General features: G+C 64.0%; 1 protein-coding gene across 2 annotated transcripts; it reads left to right on the plus strand.

Annotated features, from left to right (window-relative positions):
* Positions 1-9209: 9209 nt before the first annotated feature.
* On the plus strand, positions 9210-19433 carry EFNA3 (ephrin A3). Of its 2 annotated transcripts, XM_040998882.1 has the most exons (5): positions 9210-9445; positions 14826-15139; positions 17810-17875; positions 18052-18129; positions 18335-19433. In XM_040998882.1, exons 1-5 carry the CDS (start codon positions 9318-9320, stop codon positions 18463-18465), a joined length of 717 nt encoding a protein of 238 aa, XP_040854816.1. In that variant the 5' UTR covers positions 9210-9317; the 3' UTR covers positions 18466-19433. The 2 variants fall into 2 exon arrangements, with proteins under 2 accessions (XP_040854816.1, XP_040854817.1); XM_040998883.1 differs by lacking the exon at positions 18052-18129 and having other exon boundaries at positions 9291-9445; positions 18335-18830.
* The last annotated feature ends 872 nt before the right edge of the window (positions 19434-20305 follow it).

Here is a 20305-nt window from a genome sequence, read left to right on the forward strand (position 1 = left end):
TTCAATAAACCACCTGCCTTTCCGTTGCCCTCCCCAGCCTGCTGCCCCCTCTGGCTGCTGCCCTGCTTGTCAGGACTCCCTGCAGTCTTTGCTCCCAGCCTGGCTTGGTCTGACCTCCCCATGCCAGCTGTGCCCAGGCCATGGATGACAGGCCTTGGTGGGCACCCCTCTGGGTAGGGTAGGGTGAGTGCCAGCAGCAGCTGTGGAGTTTGGCACCCTCTGACACTTCCCTTGGAGGGGGCAGATGCTCCTATCAGCCCACCTGCTATCAGGGGCCCTGCCCATGCCCTGACCTCAACAAGCTGGCTGGCTGGCTGCTGGGGCAGAAGCAGGGGTGGTAGGGAGGCAGCCCTGGGTGTCAGGATGCCTGGGTCCCTGGAACGGACAGCCCTCCCCCTCCCCAAGGGCTCTCTGGGCCGTGCCCAGCCTAGAACTGGGAAGGTGGGGTCAGATCAAAGCCTGCTTCCCCAGCGGCCTCTTTGTTCTTGGCTTTTATAAGGAGGAGGGGGTGGGGCTGAGGAGGGAGGGCCCCCCCCTAATACTCCCCACCCTGCGCGCTGACCCTCCCACCTCTGGTGGGCGAGACTCGGACCCACCAAGCCCACCAGGACCCTCTTCGTGAATGGTGCCCTGGATGGAGACCAGATAAAGGGGCACCCCTTCCTTGCAGCAGCGTTCTGCCCGCCCTGGTGCCCCCGCAGCCTCCCCTGGCACAGAGCCGGCCCGCCTGGCACAGAGCCCGAGATCGATAGGTGGATGTTGTGCTGATTAGCTCGGCCGGCTGCGGCAGCGAGAGGCAGCGTGTGAACATGGAGGGAGGGGAGGGGCGGGCGGGGGAGGGTGTGGACGCCAGGGGTCCGGAGATGCGCGACTGCTGCCGTGGGGTGGGGTTGCGAGTCCCTCCCCCACCCCTGCAGGGCCGGGACCCCTCTCGCAGGCGCGGGGCTCGCCCAGCGTCCAGCACTGACTTGGGCTGTCACCGTTCGTGTTGATTCCCTTGTTCTGGCTGAGGCCTGGGGGTGGTGGGCAGGGAAGGACTCGGGGTCACCCCTCCGGGCTGATGGCCACTTTGTGTAGGGCTCTCCCTAAGGCCTCTGTCTGGGGTGGGGTGAGGGGGAGTCGGAGCTGCTGGAGCTATGGGCTGGGCTTGTGGTCCAGGGTTCGAGTTCCATCTCTATCGGCATGGGGGGGGGGGGTCCATGTGTTGCCATGGAAACCGCCGCGCGGACGCCTCCTTCACAGGAGAGAAAATGTCCGTGGAGCCGACCAGGGTGGCTGGATACGGCAGCCTCAGCCCTGGATGGAGAGCCGCGATGGGTGGGGGGCAGAGGGAATGGCTCTGCGTTCCCAGCGCCCTTCGTGGCGGCCTCAGGCGGATGCGCTCGCTCCCGAGGCCGGGGCTGACACGCGGATCCGCTGCTGATAAGAACGCATGTGCGAAAGGGACGCGGGGCCGGTGGCCTCGGCGGTCTCTCAGACACACGCCCTTTCCCTGCCGCGCTCCCTCGACAGACACCCGCCCTACCCCCGGCAGGTGCGAGCGCGGCTGTGCCGGGGAACCGCCTGGGGGCTGCTCTAGGGATGGGGGGTCGACACTCCGGCCTGCTCAGCCGCCAGCATAGGGGCCAGTGGACCCTTCCCACTGACGGCCTGGGCCCGGCGCAGGTGGCTGATTCAGGCCAGGGCGCGGCCTCTTGGAGAGCAGCTGGGATTCAGTCCGCTCCTGAGGCCGAGTCGGCCGCGCACCGAGCCCGGAGCCCCCAGGCGTGTTCCAGGGCGCGGTTCCAGATGGCTGGGTAAGCCGGCAAGTTTTGGGGCGTCACCGGCCTCCCCTAAACTCAGCAGCGCTAGATGGCGGCTCAAGGTGGGGCTGTCACTTTGCTGAACCTGCCCTGGTCTCTCCCGAGCGGAGGCGAAAACCCCACCTCCGGAACTCCAATCTCCTCGACCCAGATCCTGCTCCATGCCTTGCAAGCCTTCCTTTCCCCCTAGAGACTGAATCCTGCAGTTCGGGTCTTTTTCCGTGACCTCTCCCCGTTTCCTTTCTTCTTCCTTTTCTTTCTTTTCTCCTTATTCATCCACTCAGCATGTGCAGCAAGCTCCCAGCGTGCCCTTCTCTCAGCCAGCTAAGAGAGCTGGGGTCGTCGGGGGATCCCCAGCGGTGACGCAGTCCGAGAGGGGACACTCAGGCTTCCAAAGAGCCAATAGAATCCCGGGGCCTGGGGCATGAGGTCATCAGCGGTAATGCCCATTGGCTCAAGCCTGGAAGGGGAGGCAGGGGTCCCATAGCGACCGACGGTGCGTCCCAGCGCTTACAACTTGGGGAGGGATCCTAGCCCCAGCTGCTGTGGCAGTCAGGTGGATGCTTGGGCACGGCCTGGGCAGCTGGGTGGGGCTCAGCCTCCCCAGTCCCGCGATGGCAGCCCCACTCTGGAACTAAGAGTGATGGTCAACGCCCTTTGACCCAGAAAGGTTACAAGGGGTTATTGGCAAGGGCCTGGGGTTCCTGGGTACAGAGCTGTCGCCTCGGGGAATGTCACTTCTGCAATCCTGGTGTTCATCTGCATATCGTCTGCATCTCATTTACATTCTCTTCATTTAAGGTCAAATTGGGCAGACATCTCCACATCCCCAGACCTGTCCCTTGTCTGTATCCGGAATCTTCTCCCCGTTCGCCCTCTAATCTCGCTCTCCAGTCGTCTAGCTCCACACCCCACCCCTCCTCCCACTCGCTCTTGTCTCCCCAGAGTGGGAAGGGGAGAGGATATGGATTCAGCCTGTCCCTCTGGGTCCTTACTGACAGATGAGGTGAGCTGGGCTGTACTGCCTGGAGACTAAATTGGTAAAGCAGCGGCAGGGGGGAGGTGTCCCATCTCCTCCACCCCCCAACATCAGCCAGTCGCTCCACCACTCGCTGCATGGAGGGTCTCCAGAGCCAAATCACCCACACGCCTGGCAGGGTGCTGGAACTCAGGAGGCCCCTTTCCAGAGAGGGGCAGGCCTGCCCACCTGTCTGGTGCCAGGGCAGCTTCCTTCCTCCAATTAAACACTAATGAGGTGCCATTAACCCCTACCCTGCCTGCCAGCCCTCAGGTGAAATTCAAATTCATGGTTGTAGACTGAGGAAAGGCGGGGGAGGAGGGGAGGCAAGGAGGACCTTTGAGGAAACCCAGTGAGATCATTCCATGGACAGTCCTGGGTACCGGGGTCCCCTGTTCATCGATGTGATTATCACTTATTGAGTGCCTCACCTGCTCCTACCAAGGACCAGGCTGCTGCTCACAGGCTAGGGACCCCCACTTGCACAAGACAAGAACCCTTTTCTTCAGGAAGTCCAGACAACCGGAGGAGATGGGTTGGCCGGTGCAGAATGATAGGGCCAGGGGCAGGTATCACCCAGAAGCTATGTATCCAATGCCGTGGGGACACTGCAGAAGTGGGGTCATGAGCTGAGGCCGCGCTTCTGAGGGGCAAGGGTTTGCTGAGCGGCGAGCAGTGCTGCTGTTTGGCCATGGTGCAGGTCCACGCTTCGATACAGCCGGGGCCTGCCCTCTGAGAACCACCCTCCCAGAGGAAGGCGTGTGTGTGTGTGTGTGTGTTGTCTGGGTCTCCCTGTGTCTGGAATCCCTTTTCCTGAACACACATTGTGGTTTGAGTGCAGATCAATGTTTGGTGTAAGGCCCTCCTGTAGATTGGTCTGAACCTGCCCAGCCCAGGGGAGGGGAAGTGGGAGAGCTAATGTTGGCTCCTCAGGAATGGGTGGGCAGGTCCTGTCTTCACCCCTGGGAGCCCAGACCAGAGACCCCCAAAGGCAACAGGCTGGCCCCTGGGGCAGGCCAAGGGCTGGGTGCCTGGAGACTGTTGGGTGTGTCCAGGCCACCGATCCTTCTGCCTCCTCTTCCTCAGTGAAAGACAGCAGGGCGAAAAGAGGGGCTCACAGCCACTACTTCCCACCAAGCACCCAGCACCACCCCCTGCCCCGTCCCGCCCGCTCCTGCTCTGTCTACAGAGAAGCAGGCCGGCTCAGACCTGTCTGCTGGCTTCCTCCCACAAGGAGCGGATCCTTTCCAGGGGACACGAGAGGGCTGGGGAATGCTGGGCCCTACTGGGCAGCCGCCAGGTGCTCCACCCGGCCCTCAGACTCTCCAGGGAGGATTCTCCCCACCCCCTCAGGGGTGCCGCTTTGCAGGCCTTCTGTGTGTGTGTGTGTGTGTGCCTAGCCAGCTCTGCCAGGAAAGCCCGCCACAGCTAGGTGGTAAGGCGGGGCAGGGGCTCTGGCCATGGCTCTGACAGGTGGGTTGAGATGGAGGGGTTGCTCAGAAGCCTTCATTCCCCCAGTTCTTGGTTCTCTCTGCCTCCTTGTAATCACTTCTTAGCCAGCTAAACTTTGGGCGTAAGGAGAGTTGTGGGTTTCAGAAGCAGCTGTGGAGTCTGAAGAGAATATCCAGACCCCCTCCTTCCACATGGTCAGCCAGGGGGCTCCTTTTCCCTGTAACACCCCTTGCCCCTTCAGCTGCTCTTTTCAACCCCGTCCCTGCTCTCCCAGCCCAAGCCCCCATCCCCTCCCCCTGCTAGCTGCTCCGGAAGCTTGGGAATGAGGGAGAACAAATGGAAGTGAGACCTCAGCAGACAACCTCTTAATAATCATGTTGGTGAGGCCTCCATTAATCAAGCATCTCTTGGGTCCTAAACACCATGCTAAGCGCTTCCCAGACATCATGGATCTTGATCCACCCCACATAGCTCTGTGAAGAGAGGTGGGGGAGGGGTGAAGGGCGGGCGGTATCATGCCCATTTCACAGATGAGGAGTTACTCTCAGGGCCAGTGCCTGTTAGACCTGGAACTTGAACCCAAGGCCATGCTGCTAGCTCTGATGTCCCCACAACATCCCAAGGGCACACACATGCCCGTCCTGCAGTTCCGCAGGGCTCACATACATGCACCTCCTGCAGATCCCCATGGGCTGGCCTTCTTGGTCACTAGCCTTGGCAAAGGACTCAGAGATGGCTGGAACCAGAAGCTGTTGCATCCTGACCCCACCTAGCCAGCCCTGCTTGCTGGCTTCCAGTGTCCTAGGCTGCACAGTGTGAATTCTGCTCCCTGCTATCACCATGTGAGGTACCATGTCACCTTGTGTCCATCTGAGCACAATGGAGCCACATGGGCACCACCCCTGGAAGTCACCAGGCACATGGGTGGTCCTCCTTGCGAACACCCAGGTCCCGTGTTAGGAGGGGCTCCAATGGCCCACCCCTTGCCCCCTCCCCAAGGGCATTCGTGGGCTCTGGGCAAGGTGCAGAGCCTGTGAATATTTCATGTCCAGAGCCGGCGGCTGCCTCTCCCGCTCACACGCGTGCCGGATCTTCCCTCTCACAGGCTCCTTGTTTATTTGTTTAATGAATTATTTATCCAAGCCCCCTCCCTCTTCCCTCCTGGCCTCCCCTTCCCCCAGGCCCTGGCCTCCATGATTTATTGAACACAGCTCAACTCTGTGGTTGCTACTAGCTATCCGGGGAGCTGCCATGGGCCACACTATCTGAGGGATCCCGGCTGCCCAGGGCCCCTGGGAAAGGAGGGCAGAGCAAGGCCCCTGTGGGAGAGTCCCCAGCAGCCCTCGAGAGGCCCTGGCAGCCAGCAGGATTGGACAAGCTTTAAGAGACCTTGGGATAGGAAGGCCGAGGCTGTGGGGCCGAGGTAAGAGGCTAGGGGCTCTGCAGAGGGGGAAGACCAGCTATGACATGTACCCTGTTCTGCAGAGAGTGGGGCTGGGGTCCAGTTGTAGGTACCAGCATTTCATACCTGCCATTGTACCCATTGTGGGGTGTGACATCAAGAAAACTAGGCTGGGGGTCTCCTCCAGCTTTGTACTTCCTGTCAGTTGGGAAATCGCAAGGCAAATGTCACAGTGCATCCTCTTGTGGGAGGCCATTGTATCTCACATGTGTTTGATGTGTGTGGGATTACACAGAAGATGTGTCTTCTGTGGGTCAAGGTCAGGAGCAGTGTGCTATAAACAAAGACCTGGGGGTTCCTGCACAATGGCTCAAGTGACTAATCATCTCCTTCAAGTGCTGGGATCCCATGTGGACTCCGGTTTGTGTTCTAGCTGCTCCACTTCCCATTCAGCTCCCTGCCTGTGGCCTGGGAAAGCAGAGGAGGATGGCCCAAAGCACTTGGGCCACTACATCCACATGCAAGACCCAGAAGAAATTCCTGGGTTCCCAGCTTCAAATCAGCTCAGCTCTGGTTGTTGCGGCCCTTTAAGGAATGAACCAGCAGGTGAAAGATCTTTGTCTCTCCTTCTGTCTGTAAATCTGCCTTTCCAATTAAAAAAAAAAAAAAATCTTAATTTTTTTTTTTCCTGAAGGCCAGATCCCACCAATAGGCTTGCGTCTTGACACAACCTGGATACCATGGAGGGCAGCCATGGCTTTCAGACCAGGTCCCAAGCATCCAGGCATGTGGCCACATCTTAGGCACAGAGAGCCGGTCCCCGGGGAATCATGGCCCATGGATAGGCCTGAGAACTGCGTCGAGAGCTGTAGCCTATGGTTGGAGCTGCTTCAGCCAGCTGTGCAAAGAGCTACCTAAGGAGCAAGGTGGCCTAAGTCCAGCTGTCCACTGCAGTGGACACAGATTCCACTAAAGGGAGCAGCCCCTTGGCTTTTGCATAAAGTACCACCCACCAAAAGACGCATGCTGGGGTCTAGGTCTGCAATAAGGGGTGAGCTCCAGTTCCCACCAAGACCCATGTCAGCATCCATCCCTGCAGACACACACCCAGATCCCCCAGACACAGGCCTAGGCCCTGCGGAGTGTCTCAACTGAAAACTTGGAAGCTTAAGCCCCAGGTTGGCCCTGGGCTTGGTGGGTTAAGCTGCTGTCTGCAATGTCTGCATCCCAGAACAGTGCAGCCAGTTGAATCCCAGCTGCTCTGCTTCCAATCCAGTTCCCTACTGATGTGCCTGGAAAGGCAGTGGAAGATGGCCGAATGCTTGGGCCTCTGCCACCCTTGAGAGAGACCAGGATGGAGTTCCAGGTTCAAGTATTAGTTTTTGCAGCCATTTGGAGGATGAATCAGCTGTTGGAAAATCTTTGTCTCTACCTCTCTGCAACCCTGCCTTTCAAATGAATAGGTAAAATCTTAAAACAAAACAAAACAGCCAGTGCTTAGACAAGGTTAGAGAGCAGTTTAAATCCTGTAGGGAGGACTCCAGACATAGAGGGAAGTAAAGAAGTCTGGATTCTATTCTTTCTTTCTTTCTTTTTTTTTTAAGGTTATTTATTTGAAAGGCAAAACATCAGAGAGTGAGAGAGAAACAGATCTCCCATGTGCTAGTCCATTCCCCAAATGGCCGTACCAGCTGAGGTTGGGCTATGCTACAGTCAGGAGCCAGGAACTCCATCTGGGACGCGAGTATTTCAGCCATGCCCCACTTCCCAGTCGCCTTGGCAGGAAGGCGGGTCACGAGCGGAGCAGCTTGGACTTGAACCGGCCTTTCAAGCAGTGGCCTTACCCACTGCATCAAGGTGCTGGATTCCAAGAGGAGCCTCTGAACACTTTAGAAAAGGGCCCAAATGCTGGGGCAGGAGGCAGATTCCATAAACAGGAATCAAGTTTCCTAAAAGGGAATCCCAAGCCCTAGACGGACTCCCCCCAAGGATGGGGGCGGCTGTCCACTGTGGCCCCAACGAGAGCCACCTGCCTGTGTGCAGGGGGGAGAAGGGGCTGGGTTCGCAGTTCTTGGAGGAGGGCAGCACCTGGAGGGTGAGGACGCTCCATCTCCTTGGGGATGTGGAGTCAGGGGGCAGGCAGAGCTGTTTGCAAGTCCCCCAGCCCCACCCCAAGGGGCCCAATTTATTTTCTTGCTCCTGAGAAGGGAGAAGGGATCTCCTGGGGTGGAGCAGTGCCCAGAGGGCCACAGCGTGCCCTTGCCTGGCAGCAGCAGCCAGGCACACATGGTACTGCCCCTCCCCCAAGCCTGCACCCGAAGCCCACTGGCGGCCAGCACTCTGCCCAGCCAGGGATCAGCAGAATGGGGCAGAGTGGGGGCTGTTGTCCTGTCTCCTGAAACGCAGAGTGAAACTGCATCCCAGGCACAGGTGGTTGCCCTGTTTTTTTAAGAACGCAGTCTGAGACTCTCACCTAGCCAGAGCCAGCAGACACAGCGCTGGCCACCCCCTTAAGTCCTAGCTCCTAGGAAAAGAAGTGTATGTGAGAGAGGGTGCACGGGTCTGTGTGTGGGGGTGCACACGTGTCCGAGCCTCTGAGCCTTACTGCTGCAGACCAGCTGATGGCACTTTGACCCCTGTGTGCCCTCCGGGACATCTGTGTGCTCATCTGTGGGGTCAGGTGCCCATGGTGCCATGTCCTTCACCCCTGGGTGCCTGCCCAGTGTGTGTGTGGGATGTGGGTGCTTAGTGTCCCCAGTGAGGACAATGACTGCCATGACCCCCGGAGGCAGTGTCCACAGGAGTAGGAGTGAGAACACCTCGTGGCAGCACTGCCTGCCCTCCGGAAGGGGCCTGCCTGGTGCCGTGAGAGAGGAGCCCTTTGTGCCCGGTCCAGGAAAGCTGGCTCTCCCCTTTGCCCACTCCTGTGCCCCAGGCCCTGGACTGCTCAGCCTCCCCCGTGCCCTCATTGACATTCTTGTCCGGGGGTGGAGGGCTGAATGTCTCACTCCATCCCCTGAAAGACAAGCCTGGGGCTCCCTGAGAGTGTGAGGCTACCAGCTGCCTGGGTCCTTGGTGCCAGCTGAGGGCCTCTCCACTACCCCCGTGACCTGACTCCTCATGCAGAAGGAAAGAGGGACGTGGAAGGAACATAGGGCCAAACTGTTGGCAAAGCAGGGATGAGGGGCGCGTCCTGACAATCAAGAGGCGGACACGGCTGTGCAGCCCTCCTTCCCCCAGCTTCTCCTCCTTCATCTCATCCCAGAGGAGCAGGCTCACAGGAGACCGAGATCTCCACCCTGGTCTCCCCAATCCCTTTCTCCTAGGAAGCCAAAAGGCCCAGTTGCAGCTGTAGCAAACCGAACCCAGGGGAGAGACGCAAGGCGCGCGCCGGGCGCTCCCGAGGGGACCCGCGCGGGCGTCACCTCCCACGCGCCGCGCGCTCCCGAGCCGGGCGGGGCGGGGCCTGGCGGGCGCGCACCAGGGGCGGGGCCTCGGGGGCGCGCGCGGGGGGCGGAGGGAGGGCGGTGGGCGTGGCCTGAGGCCGGGGGCCGGCGGCGGCGGCGGCGGCGGGGAGCTCGCAGGCGGAGAAGCCGGGAGCGCGGGGCTCAGTCGGGGGACGGCGGCGGCGGCGGCTCCGGGGATGGCGGCGGCTCCGCTGCTGCTGCTGCTGCTGCTCGTGCCCGTGCCGCTGCTGCCGCTGCTGGCCCAGGGGCCCGGGGGGGCGCTGGGCAACCGGCATGCGGTGTACTGGAACAGCTCCAACCAGCAGTGAGTCGGGGGGCCTCGGGAGCCCGCGCGTCCCGCGTCCGTGAGCAGGGGGGAACCCGGGGTGGGAGGTCCTGGGAGACGAGGGGAAGAGGGGCGCACGCCAGTAGCGTCAGTGAACTCGGGGTGTCTGCGAAGCTGTTGGGATGGAGCGCTCGGGCCGTGAAGAGGAGGCTGCTGGGGGGGCCTCACCCCATCTTGGCTGCTCGCCACGGCGCCGCCAGAATAGTGTCCCTCTCCCCCAGCACCCCCACTCTACCCCAGCTTCACTCCCTTGGACCGGGCTGGGGTTTGAGGATACCGGTGTGCTGGCCACAGGCCGCCTCGTTTCGGGGGCCCTGGATGACCTGCTTTTCGCCCACGAGGGTTTCCAGGGGTTCTATTTAGGATTCCCGATTTCCAAAGTGGATCCAGAGCCCAGGCGGGGAGTCCAGCCTAGCACCTCCCCCGGAACCGAGACGCCTGCCTGCCTGGGGCTGCCCGGGCCGCGCGGATGGAAGCCGGGCTGGGGCGCCGAGCCGGAGGGGGCCAGGTCGGGGTGCCGCTCGGCGAGGCTGGGAACGCGGGGTGCAGGCGTTGTGGCACACACACCCTCGCCGGGGCTGGGGACAGGCGGACGGCTCCGGGTGTGAGCGGGCGTGCGCGCTGTCACTGTGCGTGTGTCAGAGTGTGTGATTTGTGTGTCTGCGTCGGCGGGGTGGGGGCTGGAGGGGGCGGCGGGAACGGGGAGGGGGCTGCGGTCGGGGTCCGCCGCGTGGCCGGCCGCGTCTGGAGCCGGGGGCCTGGCCGGCGCCGCGGCGGTCGGGGCGGGTGTCGGGGCGGCCGTGCGGTCTGCTCGCGCGCGCGTGTGGCGCGGCGGCCGGGTGCCGGGGGCCGCTGGGCGCGCGGCTCAGTCCGCGCTGCCCTTGTCCTCCCCGCCCGGCCGCCCCGGCTCTCGCCCCGGCCGCCTCACTGTGCGTCCGTGTGCTGCCGGAGGAGGGGGTGCTGGTGGTGCTGGTGGTGGTGCTGGTGGTGCTGGTGGTGGAGGGAGACCCCCCTGGGGACATGGGTGTCACTGTCACACCTGCCCTGGCGGTGGCGACAGCGCTGCCACCGCGACTCCCCACCGGGGTGGAGTGGGGGCGACCCGGGGAGCCCACCAAGACCTCAGGGGAGAGGACCGGGCGGCCGCGACCCCCAGCCTTCCCGGGGGAGGGGCTGCCGCTCACCGCTCCGCTCTTTGTTGTTTGGGGCTCCGCGCCCCCCCCCCCCGCCACCCCGTCTCTTCTCGCGCCCAGGGTGTCAGACTGGGGGTGGGGATGAGCCCACGACGCCCCCTTCTCTTGCTTCCCATGGAAACCCGGGGGGTGGGGATGCGGCCCCTCCCCCAGGGGACTCTAGGAACTCTGGGGGTGATGGGGGTTGACTCCCCTGCCCTATGTGCCTCGTTCTTCATCCCCTTAGACCCGAATATGCGCCGCCCCCCTTTTCCCCGCCCGGCTAGAGTCTGGAGGGCTCGCAGGTGAGGGGGCCCCGGGTTCCCCGCCACCCCAAAGGCGCCTCCACGTTCCTGGGGGAAGCCGGAGCCGAGTGGGTGCGGGAATAGCTTTGGCAGAGTGGGAAGGGGGGTGAGTTGATAAGCTTCCCCTCCCCCGCATACACCTGGGCGCAGGTGAAAGCTCCCGGAGGGGGTTGGGAACCGGGGTTCCGGGAGCCTCCTCTGCCTGCCCGACTCCCGTGCGAGCCTGGACCGGCAGAGGGAAGAGGTGGGGGTGCGCACCGGGCCAGCAGGCCGCGCCGCCGCCCCCGCCTCGCCTGCCCGGCCTTTGTTGCCGCTGCGCCGGGCTCCCCGGCTCCCTCACTGCGGCAGCCGCGGCCCCATAAATCGTGCGAGCGACGTGCTCCGGAGCCGGGAGTGGAGAGGGCCGGGGAGCTGGGGGCGGGGCCGGGCCGAGCCACAGGCGCCCGCGCCCCCTCCCCCCGGTCACGTGAGCCGGGCGCCCGGCTCCCACCTCGCGTCACGTGCTGAGGGTCTCTGCTCCTGGGGGTCACGTGGGGGAGGGTCCTGGCGACCCCGCCTCCGGGGGTCACGTGGTAGGGTGGGGGGACACGTGCAGCGAGCTTCCTTCGACACACCTGCTGGGGGCTTGGGGGGGCAGTGCCCCGCACGCGCGGCGCCGACCGAGCCCTGCACCCTCGCCCCCCGACAAGCTCAGCCCCTCGGTTTAGGTGCTGTCCGCCCCCAACGCAGCTCAGGAACTCGGGATGGTGCCTGGCGCGTCAATGCTAGGCCGAGGGGTTCCCTCCTCGCCCCCGAGCTCGAAATGGAGTTTGGAAGGGGTCCCCTCGGCCTGCGCTTGGCTTCTGCGAGGAGCGGGGCAGGGGTGTCGGCGCCTCGGAAAGCCTTGGGGACGCAGCTCCACCACCATCACAGCTGCCGCCTTCGTCCTGTCCTGCCCGCTTCGGCTGTGGGCCTCGCTCATTCACACGTTCCTTTCAGCAAATATTTATTGAGGCTCTACTACGTTCCTGGCGGCCTGTGACCCCCCTCCCGGCTGCCCACTCTCTGCCCTCACCCCTCCGTAGCCACGAGCGTCTCCCGGGGTTCTGTCCTCGCCTCAGCCGCGCGCCGGTCCCGCTTGGCCTTCCGCAGCCCTCGGCGCCCTCTCCTCCTGCCGCGCACCCCCACTCTCTCCTCCCTGCGCGCGCACCGGGTGCGCCCCCTCTCCCTCTGTCTCCGCGTCTCGCTGTCGGCGGGTCCTTCGCTCCTCTCCGCCGCTGCAGATCAATAAACCTTCGCCGCCGCCGCCGCTGCTGTCGCAGGGACGAGGGGCGGGGGCGTCGGGCGCGCGGCTTCTCGCCCACCCCGTCGCGCCCAGGGCGGGGAAGCCCCTTGGCTCAGACCCGGGACCCCGCGGGGGACCCGGACGCCTGGGGTAGGTGCGGGGGTGTCGGCCCGCGAGCGTACCCGCCACCTGCTCCCTCCACCCACCACACACACACACCCCAGCCGGGGCGCGCGGACCCCACGTCGCGCACACGTGGTCCAGCCTCGCCTGCCGGAGCGGGCGGCGCGCAGCCTCGGGGGCGCGCGTTCAAGGGAAGAGGAGGAACCGGGTCCGGCCGCCTCCACTCCCTGAACTCTGGGTACCGGCGTGTAAGATGCGACTGGGTGCAGAACCTCTTGGGACCCCGTTGCTGACTCCCCGGTCTCGTTATGCGCCCTGTTTACCTGCCCCTAATTGTCCCAGGGGAGTGTTGCGGGGAGAGGTGTGCCCGGCCAGGCCCCACCGAGAACGCAGCTCTGAGTGGGGCCGGGCGCGGGAGGGCAGGCACAGAAACAGTGCCAGAGGGGGGTCCCGGGCACGCCGCGGGGTGGGGCCGGCCCCGGACGCTAGGGACACTAGCTGCAAAGGAGCAGTGCGGACACTCGGCTTTCCGTGAACAAGAGTGATGGGAGGGCAACGGGGGCGGGGATGGGGGGGCGAAGCCGGTGGAGAATAAAAGACTTGCGGGAGGGGCTGGACACAGCCTAGTCCCCGCGGGGGTGCGCCCTGGAGGCGGGGTTAGCTGCTGCCGCCGTGCCAGGGCCTGGCAGCGGCGGGGCGAGACCGAATGACAAATTCAATTAAAGTGCCCAAGCCCAGCAGACAGGTCGGGTCCCCCAGGACTTGTGGCTGGCAACTCCTTGTGCCCAACCCTTCTCCCGATGCTACCAGCGCTCCCTGGGCTTGGCCATCCACTGGCAAAGCCCTCTCCCGCATTGCCCATCCTTGCGGGTCATTGAGGGGGTGCGGAGGAGGACAGGGACCTGCTGCCCTGCACAGGCAGGAGCTGGCCTCCCTTGGCTGGCGCTGGCTAGCAACCTTATGACAGGCTAGTCCCACCCAGTTGGGAAACCCAGCTAGCTGTAGCAATAGCTGCAGAGCAGGGAGATGGGTGGTACAACAAGGAGGGGCTCCGAGTGGCACTGGAAACAGGGTTGCGGCCAAGGACAGAAAGCTCCAGTGTGGCCTTGCGGAGACTCCAGGCCACCAACAACGAGGGCCCTTCCCCAGAGCCTGTGGGAGGAACAGCAGGCTTTGGGCCCAGGGAATGGCCCGGTAAGCCGAGGGTGGCGGCGGCTGGGAGGCAAGCCTGGTCTAACCCGTTTTCCTGCTCCCAGTGCCCCAGGCCGCGACTCCTGCCCACCTCGGTGCCAGGGCCAGGGAGGGGCCCCAGTGACCCATCACTCCCATGGGAACCGAGTGGGACCGGTGGCATTCCTGATGACTCAAGGAGGCTGTGCCCGTTCTTCCCAGGAATGCCCAAACGCCAGCTGTCACCTGCCTGCTCCATGGGGAAAGCTGGCAAGGGGCTGCTGGGGGAGAAGGGAGCTGGCCAAACTGAGCAGGGGAGGGGAGGGGGACCCTCAAGGGCCTACCCCAGGCAAGGGCCTCCAAGTTCGTTTCCTTAATGGATCTAATTACTGTGTGGGGAGCGGGGTGGTGCCAGGAGAGCCAGCCCCTCTCCCAGGGGTTCCCAAGGACCCCAGCGGTCCTCATCCCTGTACCAAGTGGGGACACCAGCCAGGGAACTGGTTGCAAGGGACCCCGCATCTGTGAGTCCTAGAGAGGCACAGCCATCTTGCCTGGGCACCAGGCCTACTTCTCTGCCTTTCCTGGTTATGGGGAGGGAGGTGTGTAAAGAGACAAGTTTGGAGTGGTTGGCATGATGCCACGTGGCACCTTACTGCAGCGTCTCTGTCCTCCCTGCTCTGTTGCCTCAGGTCGCGGGGGATCTACTGTCCGAGGCTGCTAGTGTGCCGGTGGATGGGTGGGCTGCGAGGCCAGGAAGCCTGAGATTTGCTGGGTCAACCAGTACTGCCCTGTGCTTTGGCTCACACGCGGCTTAGGAGTAGGTGCTGAGCACATGTGTGTGCGCCGCAGAACCTGTGCATGTATGCACAGGAAACCGCCCTGCAGGCGTGAGCAAGGGCAGATCCCCCGGCGAGGGCCGCAGCAGCAGAGCTCGCTGGGAGAGGCGGTGGAGGTGTGTGTCCCAGGAAGGGAACCCTCCCGCTGGCCTCGCGTCCATCCCGGCGACCCCTGCTCCCAGTCGGAGAATGATGGGGGGTGGATGGAGGAAATCCGGGCCTGGGTCTGAGAGTCGCTAGGGCCTGCGCCGTTTCTGTGGCAACCTAGGCGCACGTTCCCTCCTTCCCTCTGGAGGCGGGCGGGCTTCCCCGCGCTTCTGCTGCCCTCTGGTGCCCACCCGGAGGAGGACAGACCGAGCAGGGAGGGCCCGGGTGACAGGCGCGGGGCTGAGAAGGGAGGAAGCCCGCAGGAGAAGTGGGGAGCCCGGGGCCCCGAACGCGGGCTGGCTTGGGGGTTCTTCTCTCTGACCTGCTTCCTTCCGCCCACAGCCTGCGGCGAGAGGGCTACACCGTGCAGGTGAATGTGAACGACTATCTGGATATTTACTGCCCGCACTACAACAGCTCGGGGGTGGGCCCGGGTGCGGGGCCGGGCCCCGGAGGCGGGGCGGAGCAGTACGTACTCTACATGGTGAGTCGCAGCGGCTACCGCACCTGCAACGCCAGCCAGGGCTTCAAGCGCTGGGAATGCAACCGGCCGCACGCGCCGCACAGCCCCATCAAGTTCTCGGAGAAGTTCCAGCGTTACAGCGCCTTCTCGCTGGGCTACGAGTTCCACGCCGGCCACGAGTACTACTACATCTGTGAGTGACAGCCGGGGGCGGGACCTGGGGGATGGTGTGTGAGTGACAGCCGGGGGGCGGGACCTGGAGGAGATGGTGTGTGAGTGACAGCCGGGGGCGGGACCTGGGGGATGGTGTGTGAGTGACAGCCGGGTGCGGGACCTGGAGGCCTGTGTGTGAGTGACAGCCGGGGGCGGGACCTGGGGGATGGTGTGTGAGTGACAGCCGGGGGCGGGACCTGGGGGATGGTGTGTGAGTGACAGCCGGGGGGCGGGACCTGGAGGAGATGGTGTGTGAGTGACAGCCGGGGGGCGGGACCTGGAGGCCTGTGTGTGAGTGACAGCTGGGGGCGGGACCTGGAGGGATGTGTGTGAGTGACAGCCGGGGGGCGGGACCTGAGGGATGGTGTGTTAATGACAGCCGGGGGCGGGACCTGGAGGCCTGTGTGTGAGTGACAGCCGGGGGCGGGACCTGGGGGATGGTGTGTGAGTGACAGCCGGGGGCGGGACCTGGAGGCCTGTGTGTGAGTGACAGCCGGGGGCGGGACCTGGGGGATGGTGTGTGAGTGACAGCCGGGGGCGGGACCCGAGGGATGTGTGTGAGTGACAGCCGGGGGCGGGACCTGGAGGCCTGTGTGTGACAGCCGGGGGCGGGACCCGGGGGATGGTGTGTGAGTGACAGCCGGGGGCGGGACCTGGGGGATGGTGTGTGAGTGACAGCCGGGGGCGGGACCTGGGGGATGGTGTGTGAGTGACAGCCGGGGGCGGGACCTGGGGGATGGTGTGTGAGTGACAGCCGGGGGCGGGACCTGGGGGATGGTGTGTGAGTGACAGCCGGGGGCGGGACCTGGGGGATGGTGTGTGAGTGACAGCTGGGGGCGGGACCTGGGGGATGGTGTGTGAGTGACAGCCGAGGGCGGGACCTGGAGGGAGGGTGTGTGAGTGACAGCCGGGGGCGGGACCTGGGGGATGGTGTGTGAGTGACAGCCGGGGGCGGGACCCGAGGGATGTGTGTGAGTGACAGCCGAGGGCGGGACCCGAGGGATGTGTGTGAGTGACAGCCGGGGGGGCAGGACCTGGGGGATGGTGTGTGAGTGACAGCCGGGGGCGGGACCTGGGGGATGGTGTGTGAGTGACAGCCGGGGGCGGGACCTGGGGGATGGTGTGTGAGTGACAGCCGGGGGCGGGACCTGGAGGGATGTGTGTGAGTGACAGTCCGGGGGCGGGACCTGGGGGATGGTGTGTGAGTGACAGCTGGGGGCGGGACCTGGGGGATGGTGTGTGAGTGACAGCTGGGGGCGGGACCTGGGGGATGGTGTGTGAGTGACAGCCGGGGGCGGGACCTGGGGGATGGTGTGTGACTGACAGCCGGGGGCGGGACCTGGAGGGATGTGTGTGAGTGACAGTCCGGGGGCGGGACCTGGGGGATGGTGTGTGAGTGACAGCCGGGGGCGGGACCTGGGGGATGGTGTGTGAGTGACAGCTGGGGGCGGGACCTGGGGGATGGTGTGTGAGTGACAGCCGGGGGCGGGACCTGGGGGATGGTGTGTGAGTGACAGCCGGGGGCGGGACCTGGGGGATGGTGTGTGAGTGACAGCCGGGGGCGGGACCTGGGGGATGGTGTGTGAGTGACAGCCGGGGGCGGGACCTGGAGGGATGTGTGTGAGTGACAGTCCGGGGGCGGGACCTGGGGGATGGTGTGTGACTGACAGCCGGGGGCGGGACCTGGAGGGATGTGTGTGAGTGACAGTCCGGGGGCGGGACCTGGGGGATGGTGTGTGAGTGACAGCCGGGGGGCGGGACCTGGGGGATGGTGTGTGAGTGACAGCCGGGGGCGGGACCTGGAGGGATGTGTGTGAGTGACAGTCCGGGGGCGGGACCTGGGGGATGGTGTGTGAGTGACACCCGGGGGGCGGGACCTGGAGGGATGTGTGTGAGTGACAGCCGGGGGGCGGGACCTGGGGGATGGTGTGTGACTGACAGCCGGGGGCGGGACCTGGAGGGATGTGTGTGAGTGACAGCCGGGGGGCGGGACCTGGAGGGATGTGTGTGAGTGACAGCCGGGGGCGGGACCTGGGGGATGGTGTGTGAGTGACAGCCGGGGGCGGGACCTGGAGGGATGTGTGTGAGTGACAGTCCGGGGGCGGGACCTGGGGGATGGTGTGTGAGTGACAGCCGGGGGGCGGGACCTGGAGGGATGTGTGTAAGTGACAGCCGGGGGGCGGGACCTGGGGGATGGTGTGTGAGTGACAGCCGGGGGGCGGGACCTGGGGGATGGTGTGTGAGTGACAGCCGGGGGGCAGGACCCGAGGGATGGTGTGTGAGTGACAGCCGGGGGGCGGGACCCGAGGGATGTGTGTAAGTGACAGCCGGGGGGCGGGACCTGGGGGATGGTGTGTGAGTGACAGCCGGGGGCGGGACCTGGGGGATGGTGTGTGACTGACAGCCGGGGGGCAGGACCCGAGGGATGTGTGTGAGTGACAGTCCGGGCAGGTCCCGGGCCGTGGAGGAACAGGCCCTCAGGAGGCGGGAGCCTGGCAGCCTCCTGGTTCCCCAGAGGCCCGGACAGGGTTTGGGTGCAGCACCCACCGTGGGCCCCTGTCAGTCGCTGTGAGGCCCTGGCGCGTGGGGGTTGGCGTCCGGCCGGGCGGTGTGGAGGGCGGCAGCGGCTCACACCCCGTCTCGCCCGCAGCCACGCCCACCCACAACCTGCACTGGAAGTGTCTGAGGATGAAGGTGTTCGTCTGCTGCGCCTCCAGTGAGTCTCGGCAGCCGCGCCCCGTCCTCGGCTCCCCCGCTTGGGGCTCCCTGGCTTCCTGGGGGCGGGGGCGGAGGGCAAGGCGAGGGGCGGCTTGCTCCCCAGCTGTAGCGGAGGGAGGGGACCTTGGCCCTGACTCTCCCCTCCTCTCTCCCCGCTCCCACCGCACCCCGCAGCATCGCACTCCGGGGAGAAGCCGGTCCCCACTCTCCCCCAGTTCACCATGGGCCCCAATGTGAGGATCAACGTGCTGGGTGAGTCTGCGCAGCGCCCTCTGGTGGCCTCTGCTGGAACCGCAGCCCCCCCTGCCTGCTCACTCACCTCGCATGCCTCTCTGCTCCTGGGGACCCCAGCGACCCCGGCCCGGGTGGTCACGCCCACCGCTGCTGCCGCTGCCGCGTGCCCCTGCCCAGGCACGCGACCCGAACCTCACCAGTCTGTCTGTTCGTCTGTCCACAGAAGACTTTGAGGGAGAGAACCCCCAGGTGCCCAAGCTTGAGAAGAGCATCAGCGGGACCAGCCCCAAGCGGGAACACCTGCCCCTGGCCGTGGGCATCGCCTTCTTCCTCATGACACTCTTGGCCTCCTAGTTCTGCCCGCACCCACCCTTGGCGGGGAAGAGATGGGGCAGGGCAGGGTCGGGAAGGAGGAAGCCGGCCTGCCCGGCTGTGGGGCCTGACCCATCCCCTTGGGGCTTTAAAGTGGGGTGAGCGTGGTACATCTGTGCCCACCCCCTCTGCCCTCTTCCTCCCCAGGTAGGGCATGGGAATGAACCAGGTGAAGGAGGGACAGCCACGGCTCCCGAGGGCCTGGTGGCTCTGCAAGTGTTTGGTACCAAACTTAGGGGCCATGAAGGGAGCGCTCAGGGGGTCCCGCCCCCGCCAGAGTGTCTCTCCATCCCCTGGCACCCTCCCCCTGTGTCCCCCCAGACAGAGAACCACGCCCCAGAGAGAGCAAATGGAAGCCTGGGCAGTCCCCGCAGCCCTCTCTTCTGGGGGCTGAGCCTGGGGAGGGGACCCGATGGGTGGGGGGCAGCCGTGGTCGCCACCCCCGCCCCTGTTTACAGCAATAAGCACGTCCTCCTCCCCTCCCCCCACTCCCACTTCCAGGATAGTGGTTTGGATTGGATCCAAGTTTACAAGCAGACACCCCTGGAGGGCAGGCAGTGGGCAGGGGCGGCAAGGTGGGCATCGGGGTGCCAGGCAGGCATGTACAGACTCTATAGCTCTATATATAATGTACAGACAAGAGTTCCGCTCCCTCCCCCGGCCTCCCTTCCCCCCCAGGCTAGACTCCTCACCCCCCCCAGGCTAGGCCCTCCCCACCCGGGGGACCCCCTGGCCCCTCTTTCGTCTTCCGTGAAGACAGGACCTATGCAACGCACAGACACTTTTGGAGACCGTAAGACAACAGCGCCCCGTCCCTTCCAGCCGGGCCCTCGCCCCGCCCACCTCTGTGGTCCCCACCCATCCTCCTGGGCCTTTTTCAAGTGCTTTGGCTGTGACTTTATACTCTGCTCTTAGTCTAAAAAAAATAAATAAACTGGAGATAAAAATAACGGAGTGTGTGTGATTTCCAGGAGCTACTGGGCTTCTCTTAAGGCGGGTTAAACCCAAGGGGCGCAGGAAGAGGGGGAATTCTGGGACCCATATTCCCTCCAACACACATATATGTACACGTATGTACACACACACACATGCCTTGCTCTGTGGCTTCCCTCCTCTCTGAAAGGGGAGATGGTTGTGCCTGGGTGATGGGGCCCTTACCCTTTGAGCCACAGGTGTCCCATGAGAAAATTCATGCAGGGAGCCAAGGGCAGCGGCTCCTTGCCCCTCCTTTCTGTAAGCGCAGCTCCTGGCGCTCTGTGGGTTTCCTGCGGGAGGTGGGGCATTGTGACAGGGGTTGCGCCTTCTGTCCCCTGAAGCTGAAGTGTATTAGTTGCTGGTGAGTGTGGGCAACAGGCTCTGGTGGGGTTCATGGTCTGGTGACTTTGTAACCAATAGCAATGACAGATGTTTTCTGCATTGTGGAAGATCAGTGCCAAGTACCGTTTCGGCCCATCACAACTTGGAAATGCTTGCAATTGTCCTCCCTGTTCTCCATGTGTTATAAAGGAGCATATGTGAACACACATGTATTACTATACCCAAATGTAAAGGCTTTGATTGCTGTGTTTCAATATAATTAGTTTCTTTTTCTTTTACAACTCTGTTTTTTTTTTTAAGATTTATTTTATTTTTATTGGAAAGGTGGATATACAGAGAGGAGAGACAGAGAGGAAGGTCTTCCATCCGATGATTCACTCCCCAAGTGACCGCAACGGCTGATGCTATGCCGATCCGAAGCCAGGAGCCTCTTCTGGGTCTCCCACGCGGGTGCAGGGTCCCAAAGCTTTGGGCCATCCTCGACTGCTTTCCTGGGCCACAGGCA

This window comes from Ochotona curzoniae, unplaced genomic scaffold (genome assembly GCF_017591425.1).
Source record: "Ochotona curzoniae isolate NIBS_2020 unplaced genomic scaffold, NIBS_Ocur_1.0 scaffold_1037, whole genome shotgun sequence".
NCBI classification, from domain to species: domain Eukaryota; kingdom Metazoa; phylum Chordata; class Mammalia; order Lagomorpha; family Ochotonidae; genus Ochotona; species Ochotona curzoniae.